This window comes from Leptonotus elevatus, chromosome 1 (genome assembly GCF_054856555.1).
Source record: "Leptonotus elevatus isolate MCC_2025b chromosome 1, RoL_Lele_1.0, whole genome shotgun sequence".
NCBI lineage: Eukaryota > Metazoa > Chordata > Actinopteri > Syngnathiformes > Syngnathidae > Leptonotus > Leptonotus elevatus.
The window spans coordinates 40783865-40806078 of record NC_141239.1 but is presented as its reverse complement, the minus strand read 5'-3'; the positions used below and the strand labels follow the sequence as shown (position 1 = coordinate 40806078).

Here is a 22214-nt window from a genome sequence, read left to right as displayed (position 1 = left end):
CCCTTGTTCAAAATGGCAGTTTTTTTTGTGATTTAAAAAGTCCACAATAATTTCTTAACTTTTTCCACATGACCCACTGTTGCCCAGAGCAAATCAATCACTCTCTTAGAATTGGAGATTAACCAATTACATTCATGTTAAATGGGACTGATTAACCCCAAATAAACTTCAGATGTTATAGACGTTTTTTCCCCCTAACTTTTCTACAGAAGCCTGTATTTGGAACTGTTCATAATTCCCTCCATGTTGAATAAGGTCCGAATAGAATAAAAACAATAAAGTAAAATAGCCTTTTGAAATTCAGTAGAAGAATGTAGAATGATAAAACCAATTTTGAATTTTGTCAAGTAACCTTGTCTTATTACCAGCCATTTCCCCCACTCAACCCCAAATATCTCCATAGAAATCGCGCCCTCTATTGGTGAAAACTCCCAGTGCATATCTCATGTTGCGCAGGTGACACGCGCCAGTGTTTATCTCACCAGCTCAAGTTGCTTCTGCACGTCTCACGCGCATGCGCTCTCCCTCTCCTGGTAGTGTAAAAAAAAAGGGGGGGCGGGGGGGTCCACAAGTACACGCCGGCTACACGCGCATCCCCCCGGAGAAGAGAGTGATGAAGGGGCTGCAGTTGTCATGGCAACGCCTGGGTGGTGGGGGTGGAGCCTTGGCAAGTGGGACCAGGGAGTTTGTTTTGTTATTGAAGGTCACGTGCGAGGCCAAGCTCCGCCCCCTCCTTCCCCCCCCCCCCACAGTTTCAAGTGTGGAGCTGCTTCGGTCGGTCATTTACTACAAAATGGCTGCACAGGCTCCAACGCCGCCGCCGCCGACGACGCCGACGTCGAGAACAAGAAAGGACGACTGAAAGCTTCGACGGTAGGACGTTTCCTCCCTTCCGACTCTAGCTTCTCTCCATACGACGCTTTTCGCTCGTCCAAAATGCGGAATTCCCAGGGCGAATACGTCAGCTAGCCCGCGAATCATGGAAGAATGTTTCCAATGCAGCACACTTTTCTGACATCAAAACAAAATGAGCGCCCTTTTAAGAGGCAAATTGGGGAATGTTTATTTTTACTTTTATTTGTAGCTATTTCTCGCTCTTTTAGCTTCTTGGACGGAGGATTTTAGCTCCTGGCTATCCGGGACTAATAACTTGCACAATTAACATCATTCAAGGACAACGTATGTTTACATGTATTGACACTCTGCTTCGACCCCCCTTCTCCCCCTTATGCTATGCGAATAGTAGATAAAAGTGATTAGCACGTCTGCTTCACAGTTCTGAGGTTCTGTGTTCGAGTCCTCTGGCCGCTGAAGTTTCCATGTCCATCCCCCCCTGGTTGGCTCTAGTTTCACACACACCATAAATATTTTGATAACTGGCAGCACTGTGTACTGGTGGTTGTCCTCAGTCAAGAGGCTCCGGGTTCAAATCTTAGGCCCTTCTGTTTGGAGTTTTGCATCTTCTGCAAGTACCCCAGACACATTCTTAAAAAACACACACGATATAATGCAATATTGAACTTTCAAAAAGGTTCTCCTGGTTACTCGGCAGGCGTTTTAAACAATTAATGTCACATCCTTGTAATTTTGCTTTTCTTATATTTGTAATAGCCCTGCTATACACTATTGATAATTGGAAAACTGGTAACACAGAAGACTTGTGGATGACACTTCTACCTCACGGGCATGAGGCCTTGGGTTAAAATTCTGCCTCAGGCCCTCCTGTGTGGAGTTTGCATGTTCTGGCCACATTCCAGAAAGGGTTCTCTGAATAGGAGCTATACTTTATTAAGCTCATGATGGAAATTAATGAAAGGCACTGCTTAGATTTTTTACTACTGTACACAGGTGCTTTAACCATTTAAGCCACAGTGTCCTTGTAGTTTCTGTGGTTTTCTCCATAATAGTCTGGTTTTGTTGATGGTAAAGGTAGCATCTAAGGAGAAGAAGGGGTTGCATGCTGGACTGGTTGCCAGTCAGTCTCAAGGCATCCATAGACAAAAAATGGATTTTTGAGGCCGATTCTGATATATAGCACCATAAAATTCCGATAACCGATTAAAGGGCCGATTGAGTTTAAAATATATAGAATGAATAAAATAATGCAATTGCATAATTTGTCCCTTAACACTTACGACGTACAGGCATAACATTTGACTGTTTTACAATACTTTGTGTTTGTGTAATTTTACACAGAAAAATCTGCAGATTTTCTGCCTATTCTTTGGGAGGTGGTGGGGGGTGATTCTCACTGTCTTTGTCTTATGTTGTAGTGTGTTCATATCTAAAAAAACAAAACTAAAAAACAGTCTACTTTTATTTATTTTTGTCGGTGGCATTTTAAATAAACCAATATCAGCCAACCAATTAGTCGGTTGGGCCCTAATTATTAGTCTTCTATTAAGGCAACAGTCATGGGGGGAAACCCCCACTCGAGCACGGGAAGAGCATGCAAACTCTACTCAGGAATGTCAAAGCTGAACTCTGAACCTCAAAACAGCAACTCGTCGCTAGTTTGTTTTTGTTTTTTTAACCCAAAATCTAGCATATTTAATAAATTCTTCTTGCAAGGGGATGTGACACAAATTGCCTTCAGTGTGGCTATCATCATTCTGCAGCACACACACTCCTCATGGCATTCCCAGTGTGTCTCCAGCAGCACCCGAATGCTTGCAGAGGCCAGACCCCGCTGCTTTGCTCATGTGCTGCAGTTCCTAATTTGGGGTTTCAGGCCTGGCAGAGAATGGTGGCAGCGAGAGAGAAAGGGAGAGTTTAGAGCTGGTTGGCATGGGGGGGCCAGGTCACGGGGCCCCGGTTAGACCCCCGAGCCTGTGAAAGTGGTAGTGTGTATTCACGGAGAGGCGCCGAGGGGGGCTCGATAACACAAACAGACCTCTAAATACTCTGGAGCTTATGTCAGGCCTATAGCGCAAGGCTGAGGGGCATGCTGCCAGTCTTGGTGTCAGCGGTCAGATGGGTGGTTGAGTCCTCAGTGGTCTGGATGACCTAACATGCTGTCAAAAGCAGACTATTGCTGTCTTGAAACTTCAAAATCAAAGCTACTTCCCTTTTGGACCAAATTAGCTGTTTTTTTTCTGTTTGTCAATGTGGGACCTATACAGGTCTGGGTTAACCAAACGTGGAACCGATCAATTGCAAGCCGTAGTCATAACCACTTGCTAGCTACTGTAACTCACATTCTTGAAAGCCAATACGAGATTACAAAGTCTACTTTGTCCCCCTCTCATAAAAAAGGGTCCTTTCACACAAGCACACTTTTACTTGGTTCAGGTCATCAAAATGGCACAGTTGGGTTGTGGTGGCAAAAGCAATCCAGTCGAGTTCTAGGCCTGCCCGAACTCTCACAATGCTGATGCAACGACATGTAGTGTGTAAACCCAGGAGACCGTTGTGCTTACTGAACGCATCTTTTTTGTCAGATAGCAACACGTGTGTGTGTTTTTTTTAAATCTGTAAGTTTTTCTCCATGTTGTTTGTATGTGTTTACTGCGAGGTGGGAGTCGATAACACGATTGCTGATTCTACAATACTGCAGAGTGCTATTTTTCTTATTAAAGTGTGTTAAGTTACAAATGTGGTCAATGGTCATGGAACCATTTAAACTCTTAAGTCAAAACACCGCTGTATTGGAAGAAAACCATTTACGATGCTTCCCAGTATCATGTAACTGATGAAGAAAATGCATGTTTAGTTTTAAAGAGTCTTACACCTTAAAGATTAGATGGCTCTTAATATGAAAACAAAAATTCACTGAGCCGTCTTACTTACTTATGCCATCTAGTGGCATACAAATGACCCCAACACAAATCAATATCACTCGTTTTAACAGTACATTACATCTTTTTAATTTGAACAAAATTTTATGAATTATGAAATTATTGTATCAATGACTAAAAGATGCAGCCATATTTCTATTGAACTTTTTTTCACACTTTTATGTTAAGAGTATGAAAACTTGTACATTTAGAACATATATAAAATTTTCAATTAATCATGACTTAATTATTGAAGTCAATTTAAACATAAACACTGTGGTTGACAACAATCCAAACCCCTACCGAGCCAAACTACTAATAACCATTTGCTTGAAGTTGGAAGTGGCTTACGGTCACCTTGTTTCAACTTGATGCAACATCTTGAAGGCACCATGACGCAGAAGACGAAAACCACAGTGGCTGCTAAAACCAAACCGCGAGGCAAGCACGCCATGCGTTCTCTGCAAAGAGGATTGGGCTAAAGTACTTGAAGCTATTCTCAGGGCGGACCATGTTAATGCTTTCTGACAACAAGAAAAAAAGGAGAATGCAATGGCGCACTCCAAACTGAAGCCTTGGACAGACCACTACATGAGCAATGTAATAACGTAACAATATTTTTACAATCAATGTATCATCCTCGCGGGCTTTCGCACCTATAGCTCACTTCAGTCTTGCAGCAAGACTGTAGCTCATCAGTGGGACAAAATGTCGACATCATGATAGAATTGTATTGATTTTGCTTATGGTACAGTATTGATAGTATCAACAAATATGAATCTCTGCATCCGCCTTGTACTGTGTATAAAAAAGAATACATGTTTTTTTAAACATCTTTATTACTAATTGATAATGCAGATACAGAAAAATGGAAAATTAACAATAATTATTGACTACATTTATGGTATTAAAATTAAGAGTTTGAAGTAAGTCTAACTGGTAATATTCAAATAAGGTTTTCGGAACGTTACGGGTTAACATCAAGTCATTTGTGAAATTCTGCACATTTTTAAAATTGTAAAATACAACTTGACCCTAGACTCCACAAATATATGCATTATTATTACATTTATTGCTGCAAAATTTTGAAGTGGACGTGTCTGCTGCATTGCGACTGGAATTCCCCCAGTACAGGCTTTCCAAGTAAGGGGCGTTAAAAAAATTGGTGGCGTTAAATGTTGGCCACGTTCTTGTTTGGTCTGCAGCGTTGGCATTCCTGGCGCTGTACCCGTTGCCTGCCATCTCACACCCCTCCCCCATCTCCCCCACACACGTAACGGATGCAACCCTATTAAACGCACAAAAAACAGAAGCCTTCCCGTCTTTGCAGGAATGAAACATGTCAACAGACGCACATTTCACATTGTGCATGTGGAACCCTCTCCCCCCTCCCTCGCCATTCCATTTCCTGTCGATCCTCCACCTGCTGTCATGAGGCCGCCCTTGGCGGGTGCGCGCGCTGCTGCATCTTTCTGTTTTCATTCTGCCTGCCTTTGGCATCACAGCAAGTGTCTGGTTTTAAGAGGGACGCCCGGCTGTAATCCTGTTGTTCTGACGGGAGGATGTAATTCCACTACAATGCTGAGCTCATTGGCCAACGTTCTTTACAGCCGTGCCTCCTCTCTGCTAACTGCTGCTCACGCACATACCAAACTCAATTATCGGGTCCTCCTCTGAGAGTATGGGCCATGTTTTGTCTGAATTAAAAGGACACATTTGACTCCAAATGTACAGTAAAAACTCTGGAGTCTGGGGTCCTTTGTTCATATTTAGCACACGAAAAAATCCAGGGTCAAAATGTTGTCATAAAAATACCTTAAATTGTAACCTCTTCATGGTTACACAAGTGTAAAATGACCTTGCGAAATGAGTCTCTTAAATGCAACACATTTTTATTTTCCTTTTTTCATTTGTTATTGATGAGGACTTATATTTCTGATACCCATGTTGTACTGAGCACCAAGGACACGCTTGTATCACATTCATAAAGGGCTGGATTTGTCACACAATTCAGCTAAGAGTGGTGGCAATGTCATGATAAAAATGTATGGAATCCGATTCGTAATCACGCCCCTTGCAAATGTGGATAAAAATGTGACGTACTCTACAAACCAGCTGCCAATGTATCTACAGTGTAAACAGACTGATGAGAAATACTCCATCAATGTGAGCTTAACGTCATCTAAACACACAGACAGATTCAAACCAATGGGGGCAAAGAGTGCATCCAGGCTAATTAAATATTCAATATTGATTTTAAAGTATTTAGTTGGCTCCTTTTTGTATGATTATGGTTTACTTACGTATTGATATCGGCTTGTTATTTTTTTCTGGTCAATGTAAAACTGCAATCATGTCCGATGTGTGTCGCTTTAAATGTACATGTAAATAGACTACCCCAAAAAATATTTTCTGATGAATACCTAATCATCTACAAAAGGCAAACTCTTACAAAATGGGATGAGCTTGTCTAATGTTATGAATGATGGTGTTTTGACCTTGGAGATAATTTTGGCCCATTCCCAAATTGACCAACAGTTGAGTCATTTGAGTTTAAATTGATCTAATATGATAGAAATATCACATCTATTTGCCCTCTACTAATCTAAGGGGAGTTATCATATACGTACAAATGTGTAATGGTGATGGCATCTTAATGATTCCAACATCTTTTGTTTTTTCAGCTGAGAGAAGAAACGGCAATTACAAAAAAAAAGTTGAGAACTGTTTGATGGAAGATAAGAAAAAGAAAAGGCAAGAAGAGAAGAAAAAGAAAGAAGCTGCTCCGAAGGTGAAGCCTCTCTTTTGCTATACAGCTGTCAATCAGACAGACAGCTGTCAATCAATATATGTCACATTTGAAAATGTATTTTCTTTCTGACTGTATGCAACCTATTGAGATACAATCAACCCCATGAGCTGTTTTCATTGGGTAAATCGATAACCTAATAGTATAATTGTCCTAGTCATTTTTAACTTACCTCGTCTTTGTTTATATTCACAGTCATTCAGGTCATGCTAATTTGCAAAGATTGAATTGAAGCAACTGGATTCTGTTGAGTTATTTTTGTTTTTCTTGTTTTCTGAAAACAGAAATGATTAAGGCATTTATGCTATTAGGGTTACGATATGAGCCCTTAAGTATTTTAATACATGAGCGTGTTCTGTTCCAATCGCACACACTCCTGTGCTGCTGATGATTATTCTCATGTTTTTTCCCCTCCTGCTTTTCAGGACACAGAACAGATAACCAAAGGTGAGTTGGTTTTTGCTTTTACTTGCACTGTTATATTGGTAGTGCAGCTGCTTCTCTGACCTCCTGGTGGATTCCTTAGACGCTGCAAAGGAGGGTGGGGATGACAACCATAGGAATGAATACAAAATGCATTAAAACAAAAGTGAATCATGCTGAGGTAAAAAACGCATATGTAGAAAGTTTACAGAGAGAAAAATTAAGGCTTAGTTATGTTGTGACACTACTACTTTAGTAAATAAGCGTATTTATTATGAGTAGATATAGTTTGTCTCAAATAAGGCAGAAGAAAACAATCTGTTAATCAGAGTAATCTACTTTGATATGCTTTGGGTACAGGCTGCATTTTCCCAAACTTTTTTTTTTGGTACCATGGACCGGTTTCACATAGACTCATATTGCCACGGAATTAAAACTGCAAGTCACCATTACGTTGAATGTAGTTGTTGTTATTAGGGGCCATGACCATGTTATTAGCGCCGGGTCAACTTCAAGCTGTAAACCTCAATGAGGGAAAGTAATCTGCCAAAAATCACTTCTTGCTACTTTTCTGTGGCATTCTGTTTTCTTGTTGCCTTCAGCCTCTGCAATGAAATTTGTGTGTCTTAGGCCAACAGCCACATGCCGAGAAGGAAATAAAAGAGATGCTTGTTCTCCGCCATTGTTATCTGTTAGTGTCTCATTCTGTTTGATGTGTTCAATGTGATGGTTTTTGTCAGTATTTTAAAGTGGAAAATGGACCACCCCAAACCGGCAGAGCCAATACAATACATCCCCTTTCTGGTGTTAACTGGGTTTGATTTGTTAGTATCATTATCTGCTTTGTTTTGTTTCATTTGCAAATTGACCTAAATTCTATCCCCTGGTTTACAACATTCTGCAATGGGAATTTCTAATGTGACTTTTATGCTCATGGAAATCAGTTGACGTTTGGGGCAACATGAGTTCATGCACCCCTATATATTCCAAATTACAGGACAAACCTACAGCTGAGCGAGGAACTGATATGATTGAAAAGCTGTTTGTAGGTTTTACTGGAGATCAATTAAGTTTGAGCTGAGATCAATATCTGGAGCTCATATCCATTTACTAATGTGATGTGGTTACTTCATAGCAACGGAAGAGCGCAATTGTAAGGGCACAAAAACTAACATGACAGAAAAATCCATCTGTGACCAAATGTGGCTTTGTGTCTAGGATGTTGGCCCACAGCATACAGGGAGCTAATTAGGAGACGAGGGATGTTGACGAGTCTGAATAAACAGCCCTTCACGTGCAGGAGACTGAGCACCATAGTAACAGAACACCAGCTCGTACCTGGTTCAGCCAGGAGGTTCACCCTGGGACCTAGCAGGAAGGAGCTGAAGGAAAGAGCTCGGCTATAAGGAGCAAGATGGAATAAATTGTTGTGGTTATAGTTGTAAGAAGCAGGGTGGAAGGGGTGGCCAAAGAACGATGCCTCTGGTTGAATACGGCGACAAAAAAACAAGCATGCGAAAGGAAAAGAAACAGACGGAGAACACACTCTGGTTTCCTGTTTGCCTGCGTGGCTGAGGGGGCCCATTGTGGGATCCACTGGCACGTGTATGTGACAACTGACACCCAGTCAGTCTGCTTGTCCCCATCTGACAGGCCAACACCGTTCACACTCACACACATAAAATTAGTTTTACCAAGCCATAATGAATTTATTTATTTTTTGGTCTGCCATGCAGGTTAGTCAAAAGTATCCCTTAATAAAGTGTGAAGAAGACAAGTTGGTTCCTAGCACATGTGAAAGGAGCGTGTCTCTGTATTGCATTGCGGTGACCAGCCCTCAACCTCAAGAGGTTAAAGGCCAATGGCTCGATGGGCAGGGAGTGGCGGAGTGATGAGCGTAATCAACATAATGCCCCAGAATAGCAGAGGCTGTCTGCCACCAATAAGCGAGCAGGTTAATGAGTCATTGTGTCTCCGCGCCCGCTGTGCATTTTCATCCAAGGTGGTGTGTGAAGTGCATACTGTACACGTCACGGCTTGCATTTATAGTGCAATAAACGATAACGTTGTTACAAAGTTGTGTTGCGGCGGTAATTTCGCAACAAATTAATTTTCCGGTCCACATTGCCTTAATTACACCCAGTGCTTTGTGTTGGATAGTCATAAATTGCCGTGCGATCAGAGAGGGCTTGCCTCTTGTGATCATCACCACATCTCAAGTCATCTTCTAAGGAGCCCTGTTTTAAATGACTGTTTTAGTGGCTTTAATCTAAATCCATCTTTGGGTTTGTGATTGTTTTTTATTATGAATTGAAGGATAATACGCCACTCGGTGTCTGTATATCATGTTTGCAATAAATAGCTGATAAACAGATAAGTCTTTTTTGGGATTAAATTCTAATTGTTTTGAACTTGTGAGTATTTGGAATCGCTGCTTGTAATTTTATATTTAATGATGGTGTAGATCAGTGATTCTTCACCTTGGAACCCCATCAGTTTCCTATGCTATTTCATCAGACCCTTCTTTTTCTTTCTTCTTTTTTTCAAATTCATGACATAGGTAGGGTTTACTGGTGAACAAAATGAAAAGAGATTGTAGACTTTTCATCGCATCTGGTTCTCCTCACCTTGAATTCAGAAAGGGGAGTTCTCTTGTATTCCTCATCGCCATGGACCTCAAGCAAATGTTCCTTCAATTTTGCTACATAAATAGTTGTGCTGGACTAGAATTGCTCATCTTGGCATTGAAAATCATGCAGTTAGGGTGCTGCCACCCATTACTTAACTCTATATTTATAAAGCACTTTAAAACAACCTCCACTTTTTTTTTAAGATGGAATCGAGGGGCAGCTGATACAATATAAATAGCGGAGGCCCCAGAATTGAACCCTGTGGAATACCATACATTCCATTATACATCTTGCACATATTCGTCTAATCACATTCTTTTTTCGCTCAACAGAGTATGAAGGGATTACAATAGTAACAAAATCATACAACGTACCATTCCAACAGCCAGATGTCGATTACTGAGCACACCAAATTCCCTGCAGCACAGATAGGCCAAGCAATGTAGCGTGATCACCTGCAGCCAATGATGGCCATGTGGGGCGTATCATCACAAATCCTTTGAGCCGGGTGTGGGTCCTGACCACCGCAGAACCCCTGAGATTGACTCACCGAACCTCCGGTGTCCAATCGAACCCAGGTTCAGAACCACTGATGTAGATGCTATATGATAAATACACTGGCTCTGACCATATGTTCTTCTAAATAGCATTTTTTTGTCTGTGGGCAAGGTCTTGCACAGAGAGAAAGCCTTCGTTCTTAACTACAGTGTTATATTCATTCATTTCTAATTAAGCATTTTAATCGTCTCTCTTGTGAGACACGGTGCTCTCATTTTGAAGCCCACAGGCGCAAAGCGATGCTCCACCCCAAAGACATTTAGATTGTCTCATCAAACTACTCTGTGCACTGTACTTCTATTCACATCCAGTGCACTTTTCCGCATATTTAGGTATTTTTACTTCCCCCCCCCGTTAATGTTTGATATTTTAAAATGCACAGCATTAAAAACATGTTAACCAGCAAAGCCAGTCAAATCTGCACTATTATTGTCAACTCATTTTAATGTAGAAGAGGAACATTAGCTCCATAACGCCACTGAACCTACTTGCCAGACCCCAATAATATAAAGGCGTAGCAACAAATTGTTCTTCAGGCCTTCTTCACTTTGCAGATTAAAAGCCCAGCTTTGGAAATCTCCTAATCACTCACTAACCAAAGTTTTGAATGTTTAAATGTGCGCGCACGCTCCCCTCGATAGCGAGTCTCCATGCGTTGACAAATGGACGTTTCATAAAGCTTTAGATGGAAGTGTACATGTAGTCGGACACGTCATCAATCCGTGCGTTTGAAGCTGAGGCAGGATCAATACTGACTAAGCAAATTGCTAGTTAACTGTAATGACAAGAGAATTTGACATAAGTGGTGAAATAATGTTACAGCTGCTGATCAAACACGCGCTTTTACAGTAGTTGTACAAGCAGCCAATTGTAACTCAACATCACAACAGGTCGAAGTAACTTACAGTACGTATTACAAAGATGTTATTGTCAACATATCTTCTGCTGCGAGTCATGATTAGATGTTGTTTTTGCACCTCCATCCTCTAAAACACACAGATTGTCCTTTCATTCAAGGTCATGTTTTTGTGCTGCCATCCAGCCAGAAGATCACTTAAAAATGCTAGGAACCCTCTTCCGTTCTTCCACCCACCTTGGTCGCTGTGATATCTCCCCAAACAACCTTCTCCCTCCCCTTCAACATTGAGGTCTTCAACTCCCTGCCAAGCATGCTATCATCGTTCCTATCAGAAATATTCAAATCCCTTTTAAAGTGGGAAATGAGGTAGCCTCCTCCGTGTGAGGCACACAGCCTGCAGGCGGCGGTTTGATGTGCATTTTTGATGAACCGGGAATTCTCCTGTGCGCCCGCACAGCTGAGGACGGTGTTTTGCAAATAGGCTGTCGGAGAAGGTGACTGATCTCTTTTGACTCGAGCTCTACAAAGCAGAGTGCTGCGCTTGGAGCTGTTTCTTCTGCATTTACTTTGTTTGATGCAATCATACATGTATTTACATTTACTTTGACACACTCGTTTGCTGATTTTAAAACTCTTAAGACTCTCCAGCAACGTGGCATTCTGCAGGCAAGTTGTGTTCTAATTGTAAGCGGATTTTCAACCTAAGCTGGTTTCCGGCAGCGAGACTGGAGCTCACAGTGGCGTTCGCAAAGGGGTGGAGTCTTGAACACAAACCATTCTCTTCATCGCTTGCTGTACCTCGTTCTCTCCATTCCTGTGGATCTGCTCTCTCTTTCTCACTCACTCCCACCCTCTTGCTTTCACTCGATTTATCTCTCCTCTCTGATTGGCTGAGAGAGCAGCTGGCCCCACTTTCCCCTTCCCCCAAAGCTCCCAGAAAAAACGACGTCACACGTCAGAGTCGCAACGGTGTAAAAATTGCCTCCATAACTGTTATTAAACAGAGCTTTTACGAGGAATTGCCTCTTTTTAAAGTCAGTAACCCGTCAAGCATTCTCTACAGTTACAATAATAGTGACGAGAACCTGTAAATAGTGAATGAAGGAGAGGGGTGCAGGCGGTCAGGTGGGATGAGGCACAAAGAGGCAAGGCAGTGCAAGCAATGACATCTGATTAGAAGCTTCAGCCTCTGATCTCTGAGCAGACAGATGCAGAGGAAACCAGATCATTCCCAGGTTATAGCCCATGGGGGGAGGGCACCAATTGACATGACAGAAATGCACATGCGTCGAACAAAATGCAAGACTGGATGGCGTATGTGCGCAAACACGTCCGACTGTATTAACAAGCGGCTGGCTGTAGGCTCTACGACGGCATCCTGTCCTCCCCTCAGTGTGGGCCTCAGCGTTGCATAACGCTTTGTTTTTGTGTGTGCGTTGGGGCCGGCCTGAGTGGATGTGTGAGAGTTATTCATTGCTTCAATGCGCACACTTGGAAGCTGAGCCAATGGCAGAGCGTCGCTCTTCCTTGCTCATTTCAAAGCGTTTATTTTACTCCTGTTGTTTATCACTACGAAGAAAGCTGGGGGGGGGGGGGGCGTCCCGTTGGCTCAGTTTACATCCAGTAATCTCCTTGTGACGCTACATACTTGTTTATTACTTCCTGTTTACATTCTAGTTTACCATTCTAGTTTACCAGTGTCCACATTATGTAATGATACATGCTCAGAGGCGATTATGTGCTCAATGCCCATAATGCATCTGACCCAGCAGCCACTCTGTGACCTGTGAGAAGATAATCCTATTTGACCTCGGGGGGGGACCTCCTGACCTTCTACCTCTACTCATAAGGAGTTTACACTTAACTGTTTAATTGTTACAATGATAAAACAGGAGTCCCACATAATGCACAGAATTTTAACACCTCACACACAAACACACACACGCTTCGTAGTTTGTTTTTAGTCTGCATAGTTCAGTGCGAAAGTAGTTATGTTGTTTCAATGACCTATTTGACAGCAGTTAAATAATATAGTAAAAAAAAACAACTTCCGATGCAGTTACTGTGCAGACCACGGATGATGCTTTTAGATTTTGTTACGTATAGTATGGGCCAATTCCCGATTTGATGGTTTACCGTGGCTTTAAAAAAAGTCAAGGTTTTAATAAGCGCCCTCTTCTCTTTTTTGAAGGAATGGCTAAGCAGGGCACAATATGCTGGGCTGTTTGCAGAGTTGAGTAAATAAGACCCCTCTTTTAATTGCCCCCAATTAACTGTTTTTCCCTAATTTTGACGAGCAAAGAGCAGTTTTGCATGGAGGAGGGAGCAAAACAGACACTGTAAACACTGTGTGTTGCTCTGATTACTGTTCATTGTCTTAAGAAAAAAAGAAAGTCGGTGCCTGCGGGTGCTAGTTAGCCCAAGGACACAATGAATAGCCCACGGGTCTGTTCAAAAAGTAGCTGACCAGTGATGGGCCATTGTGACTTAGTATAAAGAATTAAAACTGACGAAAAATGTTAACATTAATTTATTTATTGAAAAAAAAAAATTATTCATCCAAATCGTTCGAAAAGTCATTTTAGAGCTGAAATTTTATTACCATGATAGCGCAATATTTTAGCTTATGGTTATGTACTGTCAGAATCTATTATCGGCCCATGCCTAGTCCAGGAATGTAATGTTTGAGGCATTCTGGTATCAAGACACTTTCCACCTCCAGAATCGTAACGGTATTGTTGGTCTGTCATCCTCCATAAATCAAGAAGTAGCCTGTTTAATAAAAAAAATTGAAAGCCTCGGCAGGTCTGCTTTCTGTTTGATACATGCCACATTTCAAAGACTATTTTGGGTGGGGGGGGGGGGGGGGGTTACATGTTCTCTGTTGTTTCGGTACAGTAACTTAAGTTAGTTGGACTTCAGTAGCAGTTAATAATCAAAGAGGGGACATAAACTGCCTCAAACTAAGCAGAGCTTTCTAGTTCATTTTAAGAATCTTGAAACTGCTTCATCTTGTCTGATCTCTAACCAAGCAAAATGGTTCTTCTCGAAGAAGTGATGCCTCAATTTGAATGACTATGACAGAAGTACTGCGACATTATTACAGTCCTCTGGCTTCTCCAAAAGCAGCCATGTGTTTAGAGGGACTGCATCCTGCGGTGACTGATTCTTGTGCACTTGTAGCCATCTCTGAAATGACTAGTTATTCAACGACATGGCGCTCTCATCTTAAAGTGACCATGACTTTTATAAATGGCAGTAGAAGATAAAAGCTGCTGTAAGCTAAACAGTGGTGGTGGAATTGTTGTGTATTAGGGGTTTGTGGTGTAGTTTTTGGATTACATCTACAGTACAATATGATGAAAGATTTAAACAGATATAATAGACAGTATAACTTGGTGGTGGTGGTTAGCACGTCTGCCTCACAATAAAGAGGTTCTGACTGGGTTTGAATCCCTCCTCAGGTGCTCCTTTTGTAGATATTGTATGTTCTCTCCGGCATTATTCCGTTTCCTCACACATTCCAATAACATGCATGTTAGGTTAATTGAAGACCAACTTTTCCAAGGTATGAATGTGTGTTGAGCCCTGGGCTTGACTGACTAGTGCAGGGTGTATTCCGTCTCTTGCTCTAGGGTACCAGTTTACAGCTCACCCACAAACTGGAAATGGATGGTCAATAGTGGTCCCCAACAGTTCCTGTCTATTCTTCATGGGCCTAACTCCTGCATTTCTGATTTTTCTCTCCTACCATTTTATGAACAGTGCCAGACTCTGCCAAGTTTGACCCCATCCCTCCTCTCCCCCCTGCCAACCCTGGCCTCATCCCGCCCGTACCCCCGAGCAGTGGCGATGGCAAGCATGCCCCCAGCGGAGGCCAGCCTCAGACCACCTCACAGACTCAGCTCCAGCAGCGCCACCTAGCCAGAGAGGTGCCGCCGCGCTTCCGCCAGCAGGAGCACAAGCAGCTGCTGAAGAGGGGCCAGCCACTCCCCTTTGGGACCCTGACGCTCACCGCCAAGGGACGTTCCGCCGCCACTGAGCCTGCAGCCAGCCAGCCTGATTCCTCCTCAACAAACCTGCCTGCAGGTCAGTAGAGAAGCTCTTTTGGCAAGTTCTTATTGCACACTCATGGTGTTTCAGGCAAGTTGAAAGTAATTGTGCATTCACAGTAACACAGATGTAATAGCTGTAAAATGGTCCACTTAGAACAAGTACACGTTCCAAATTTGACTACTTTCAGGGCAGTGGAGCTTCCACTGTATTTAGCTCCAATACATGAGTTGGCCGTATGAGCGGTAAGTAGTACAATGTGAAGTCACCTATGTGTCCGACTGCTGTTTGTTTTCACTCTGTCTGGCTGGGAATTAGAAATGGGAATCAAGCAATCCAGAGGAAGAAAAGGCAGAGTAAACACAGCTGCCGTAACAGTACGTGTTTGTGTGTTTACCTTCCGGAGTGTCTGCATATCCCAATGAGGCGGATTCGCAAGCATTTTCTGTCAAGGCTTTAAAGAGCATGATTTGAATGCAGCTCCATCTCCATGGCAATGAGACGGTTATCCCACATCTTTCGATCCCCTCCTCCTCATCCTCCTCCTACACTTTGCTGAGCTTTGCTGACTATTTCCTGTTTTTGGGGGAAGGAGTTATACGGAGCTAGCTAGTTGGCTGGACACCTCAGTGGGCTTGGCTTGGCATCACTAGAAAGCCAAAGGAAGCGAAAGATTGGTGGAGCGAGCGAGCGAGCGTGGCAGAGGTCCAGTGCTGTGGGCTGGAGTGACTCATGGCTTACGGTAAAAGCTACTGCTTCTCTCCTCCCCTCTTCGATAGGCCTCCCCGGTTCTCCTTTCACTCTCTGTGTCAGTGTGGAGTGGCTGATTACATGTGGAAATGAAGACAGAGGAATGCCTCGCCTCACTGAAGATGGAGCCAGTAATTCATTTGTATATACTGTATGGAAACATTCTAGTCATGTTCTTTATAGTTTGTGTTCCATAATGAGTTGATGAACCGGTTAACATGGAGTCCTCAATGCTTTGGTACAGCATTCAATGGAATGATTAAGAGTTGAGTGCATACTGATGTCCTGTTTCAACGAGATGGGGGGAGGAAAAATCCAAGTGAAGCAAAATGTGTTGCTCCAAACCATTTGAGAGTGTTTATTCTGCTAACTGGTCAGATCACTGTTGCGTGAAAGGAAGAATATCAATGCAGAATATGGTCCTCTGGTCTGTCTTTGAGCGTACCTCCTCATCTTTCATTCAGATTGTTCTGTTTTACTTCCCTAATGCAACCCAGAATGCACATGCATATCCTGGCTGCGTAAAAAGTTTGTTTTGTTGTCCAGCAAGAACACTCTCTTCATGCCAGCGGTTATCAGATCATTCTTTTGTTTTTGTTTTTGTTTTTTTCCCCAATCCCTAATTCTTTTCGGGTCAGTGTTCAAATTATCTAGTAGATCCAGGGCACCACACTATAGAGAGCAGCTCTTTCTCTTTTAAACTCCAGCTTAAACCTGAGCTTTACAGATGGAATGGAGCATGAAGTGTATTCATCCAGTGGCCACAATTTTAGGTAATATGATATTTGCTGTTTTGAAAATGTGATATAAGAAATGTGTACACTAAGTTTTTTTTGTCTTATCTTGTGCAATAGGCTTCATTTTTAAATTTATAACAAAAGTGCAGGGCTCTCCCAGGCAAACAGCACGTCTTAGAAAGTTAAATGAAAGCTTAAATAAATAATCAGCTCCCGAAAGCTTTATGCAGTCAACAAAATTTCAATAGAACTAAAATGTTAATATTTCACTTAGCTTTTAATTTCAAACAAAAAAGTGCAGAGAGTTTCCAGGCTCAGCAGCATCTCTTGAAAGGTCATTCATTCACTCTCCAAACTGCTTATCCTCACTAGGATCACGGGTGGGCTGGAGCCTATCCCCGCTGTCATTGGGTAAGATTTCAGAGTACATCCTTGGGGTGTGCTCAAAAAATTTATACGGCAATAGAGTGTTGTGGGCCTCTTTATAATACACATATCGATATGGAGGTACCAGAATCGATAATGCACGTTTATTAATAATGTTTCCTGGAGCGTCTCTGAAAACTGCTCCTTGCTGTGCAGTACGCACACATTTCGACCAGGCCCAGCGCTGGCGGTTAACTCGAAGCGCTGCTAACAGTAGAACATGTGTCACGCTGTATGCAAACATTGCTGAATGAAAGGCAACACTGCAAGTCATTTTCACATAACCTAACATCACGCCGATGTGCCACTAGCAGGGAATGTTAGTACTAGTGCAACAGTAAAAGGATCAAGTATGACTAAAGGTTTTGGAACATCTCCAAAGGCTGGAATTTTTTTTATCACTGCAGTCCATATAGCGGAGTTGAAAACAAAGGCTTTTGAGAGCTAACTGGGGAGGGGAGCCACATTAACTGCCGTGCCTCGTTCAGGGTACACATGTATCGTCGTGACCCCGGTATTGTGATGCATATTGTATCATTTGGCTGTTTGCAATACCCAGCCCTAGGACACCCTAAACTGGTCACTTATCCAATCACAGAACACAAAACAGTTTTAATTATCGGTGCCCATAATTGGCCCAGTCGGTAATTGGAATATGCCTAGTTATAACCATAGAACGTGGTTTACGCCGAAAAAAATTTATGCCAATTTTTACCATCATTGCATTTATTATAATTAATTAAAATTATAATATTATTACGAAATATTTATTTAGCACTGGCATTTTAACTAAGCATAATATAAATTCAAATGTGCCCACACCGCAGACATGTTGGCTAATGGTACATTAAACACCAAACGAGGGTTGAGCATTTTCTGGCGGTGCGATTGCACCTTATAGTCAATGTAGTTCGCACAGGCGGGGACGGGTGCGTGCGGCGGGACAAGGTGCGGCGCACCTAAAATCGGCACATTCACATATTCGCCAACGTTTAAAAATAAATAAATACATTTATTCGCACCAGCTAATAGGCTTCGGGAACGGACTGCAAAGTCACACACAGCGTCCTGTACAGGTCTGCCGCCACCCAGAGATAGCGGTAAGTGTTTTTGTGTTAAAAACTGTTGATAGCAATAGTGCTAGTATTTAGCACGGTCACCGGGATGTCGGTAAAAAAGTGGAAGCGTTCGAGGGGCTCTTATAAGAAAAAAAGGGGGGGAAGGCGCTGCGGGAGAAAGAGTGGCAGTACGGCAGTTCTGTCTTTTTTTTTTACCCACTTAAATGGTGTACACCAAGCGACGCCCCTCTCCATCGGTGTGGGCAATGATCCCGGGAGCCTGCGACCAACCGGTGAAAAGCCAGCGAGAAGAAAGGCGGACACTCACCCCCGCGTTCGCTGTTTAATTCAAACAGACGCTTGCTTGCAGCGGTTTTTATTTCGGCCGGATTCTTTCGGCTTTAATTCCATTTCGGCCGAATTATTTTTTATGGCCGAATATTCGGTGCATCACTAAAGAGTACACCTCTAAGGTGTGCTTATATTCGTATGTCTAGAAGTCAGTCTTCCGCCCTGAAAATGTTGCTATACATCAGTACGGATATTGCCCTTTACATTTAATTTGGGGATATCTATTATCTTATGTGTGTGTAAATCCACAATTTATATTCAGTTTTGTGTAAAATGATAGAATGAAAAATTATTCCTTGGATTATTGTCACTGGCAATATACTTTGTCCTACTCTATTTTTGCAAGATGGCCTAACCTAGCAGCGTAGTCCTTGCTTTTATTTATTCATATTTTTTATGCACTCAAGGCTCATTCACTCTTGTTTATCCTTTTTTTTACCCTCACTCAACCACACCTCACCCCTTTTTACAATTTCAAGTCATATGCTGACTTTTTTTTTTTTTTAAAGAAAGACTGAGTATCTTGGCTGGTATGTCCATGTGTCCACATATTGTCAGCTACGGTCTTGACTATAAATGGGCCGCGCTTCTGTGTATTTCTGACCACTCTTGTTAAAACAACAAGCTATGCTTTTGCTGCGCATAATAGAGGTTGACATCAACCAAAATAGCTTTCTCAAATGAAGAAGAGTGTGTGCATGAAGGATTGAGTTGATATGCTTTACTGATGACGCTAGAGCGTTGGGGATTCCCTTTTAGGGTTCTTCTAATGTGATTAAGCATCGACTCTCCATTAAAGACAAATCTCTGGTGCTTCATGTTTTCTATCAGTTTGGTTAGCCACAATTTGTTACAGAGCGGTGCATGACCCCCGCCTCCGCCTTAACAAACATCGTCACAGCACGTAGCATGTAGCTGGCCCGAGGCAGACAGGATTAGTCCGCACTACATGTATGTCTGTCAGCTTTCCCATTATTCTAACGGTCTCGCTGTGTTGCCATTCGCTTGGCTTGCACTCTGTATCCCAAGGCTCTTTCAAGAAGAGGAGGCGTGTGAGAGTGAGCTATTTTAAGACTGGCATGTTGGAGGAAGCCCTTGACCTGGTTTATCCTTTCAGGGGAGGAGGGGAAAAGCGGAAAACATGACAACATGCATGTGAACTTTGGAAAAATGCAAGCCTCTCCCCGCCACTCCCCCAATAATTTGTCATTGAGCTATTCATTTTTGCATGAATTACATTTCAGAGAACAAAATGCCTACTGCTGTTAGACAAAAAAACAGCTAGGCAAGTGTGATATGTTGTGTGGTCATAATGTTTTGACATAGCAGCCACAGAGCCTGCTTGGATCGTTACCCCACACAGCAGATTCAGATTTCACCGAGGTTTAACGTTTGTAACACAAATAATGTTCTTTGCTTCTGCTTAAGATTAGTCACCTTCCATAAAATGTTATTTAATTATTCAATTAGGGAGGGGGAAAAAAAAAATAAAAAAAAAAATAATAATTATTCAATTAGAGTTAGTTAGTTTATAGATACAAAAATGGTTATAACGTGAATACATTCACCTACATTTCACTGATCTCATTTATCTAATAGTTTATTTAAGTATGCAAGAGAAGAAATACAGAAAAGTTGATATACCTTTCACCCTGGAATCCACACTATAAAAATCACAAATTCTTGTTGTTTGTCAGTGCATAATATTCTTTACCAAGGTCAAAATAGCTGCAAGTTGTTTTTATTTAACAAATGCTAGATGTGTTGCCTTGCATTAATGTAATCCGTAATTTACAGTTAATGTCATTGGGCCGTGTAGCAGTTAACAAGTTAAAATCTTTGCAGACGCTCATTATTGCACTTGCCAAACTAAGTGCACCGTTAGCGTCAATAATGACACGACTGCTAAAGCATAACACACAATCATGTTGAATTTGTGATCAAACATCACAAAGATGAACAATACATTTCATTCAGTGACGCTGACTAAGGTCTGTCTAACATTTTAATTGTCATACAAGTATTAGGAGAAGTTCAACACGGATAAAACATAAATATTGTATCACTTACCCTTTGGCGACACCAGACACACACATAATCATATAGAACCTGAAGGTTTTGCAGAGCCTTATACAGTAAGTATTGCTGGAATTGGTGTCATGTCTGATAGGTCTATTTATGAGAGCATTTAAACGCATGATGGTTTGGACTGTTTTGTTTGACTTTTGGGAGATTTTTCCAGAACATTTTGTTTGAAGTGAGTTCTACCACTGTATTCATACATAATCCAACCGGAATTAAGCAAGCAGACTCTTGAATTCTTGGGGATTTCCTTAGACAAGTTATAATAACAATAATATAATAAGATTGAAACCACTTTTTTTTTTTTTTTTTTTTGCAAAGGTGCGTTTGTATTTGTCTGATGTCTCATTCTACTGGCACATACACACAACGTGCACGGTCAGCTCCAAACCATTCGCTCCGTGTGCCCCTGGGGGACTTCATTAAGCCGGGATCAGTCCAGCTGAGGCCCACACATCCCTGCTAGATTACTTCCTTCTTCCATCACTCAACATTAAAGCATCTCCCAGACTTTATTTTCTGTCTTTGCTATTGATCTGATTCCACCAGACACCACAGACGTGGGCTGCACCATTATGGCCAAAATGATACTCATGTTTACTTTGATCAATATTGTAATTATAATCACTATTATTCATGTTAGGGAAAACAGGATTTATTTATTTATTGCAGTACTGTTTAACAAACTGTCAAGTTTTCAAAATTAAACTTGAAAAAGGAATAATTTATAAACTTTACCCAAGGATTTTTAATGTACAGAGCGAACTACATGAAATGCAATTACAAAGTGCAATCACAAACTCCAGACAACAGATGTTGAGCCCTTTCGAGGCACACACTTCCTCGTCTCCAATTTTAGCTATACTTTCTTCTCGACATGACTCGCTCTCATCGGTTCACAGAGTGATTTTGTGCTCTTGCTGCAGGGTGTGCTGGTTTGTTATTTAGGCAGCTTAATCAAGCCTTAACCATGTGTTTGCCCCCTGGTGGTTGGTTGACAACTGGTTGAAAGTGCATGATTAGATATTCAGTACAGCCCACATTTTTAATACAAGTCATCCTTGACAATCAGGTTAAAATCATGCTCATGATTCAAATTTGATTATTTATTAATGTAAACCCCTACCATTGACTATTTTTTAAATAATAGAAAAAAAGATTACATCAAAGATGACACATTTAAATGTAAACGCTCATTCCTGCTGATCTGAGCTACGGTGTTTGTATACATGCAAACAGTAGATTCACAGTATTTGCAGTGCGTTTACTGAATGTTACTCACAGCACGGACTCTCCCATGTGTTACATCCTCACAATCATGAGGTTCAGTGGGCAGAACCTCCAGCATAGCAGCACTGCTTTCCACCAAACATTGACGTATTGTGTTGTGGTGCGTGGGCACTGGTATCACTAGTACACAATGCCAGCCTTGATCCGGGGAGCTGCTGCCATTTTTTTTTTGTTGCCAAGCCTTCAGCCCCTGCTTCTCCTGTTGCCTCTATACTGTCTATTAATTGACAAGCACGTCATCCTCTGTTGTGTTGCTCTGCTCTGACCCCTTGACACGTTTCCAGGGCCAAATTTCAATCCAGATCCTTATGAATTTGCTCATTTCATGTCTTTGGAGTTGCTTTAACTGCAACATTGGCTGGCCTACATTCATTCAGAACAGACATTTGTCATCATGACGTAATGCCCTATC

At 41.9% G+C, this 22214-nt stretch overlaps 1 protein-coding gene across 3 annotated transcripts in view; it reads left to right on the top strand.

Annotated features, from left to right (window-relative positions):
- The first annotated feature begins 757 nt into the window (after positions 1–757).
- Positions 758–22214, top strand: part of tnrc6c1 (trinucleotide repeat containing adaptor 6C1) — a 39947-nt gene continuing 18490 nt past the window's right edge. For 2 of the 3 annotated variants that reach the window (XM_086058101.1, XM_086058111.1), the window contains exons 1-4: positions 758–873; positions 6461–6567; positions 7011–7032; positions 14821–15144. In XM_086058101.1, coding sequence (XP_085914227.1) covers positions 6508–6567; positions 7011–7032; positions 14821–15144 — 406 coding nt within the window. In that variant the 5' untranslated portion in view covers positions 758–873; positions 6461–6507. The remainder of the gene's footprint in view (positions 874–6460; positions 6568–7010; positions 7033–14820; positions 15145–22214) is intronic. The other variant, XM_086058127.1, reaches the window with a different exon arrangement.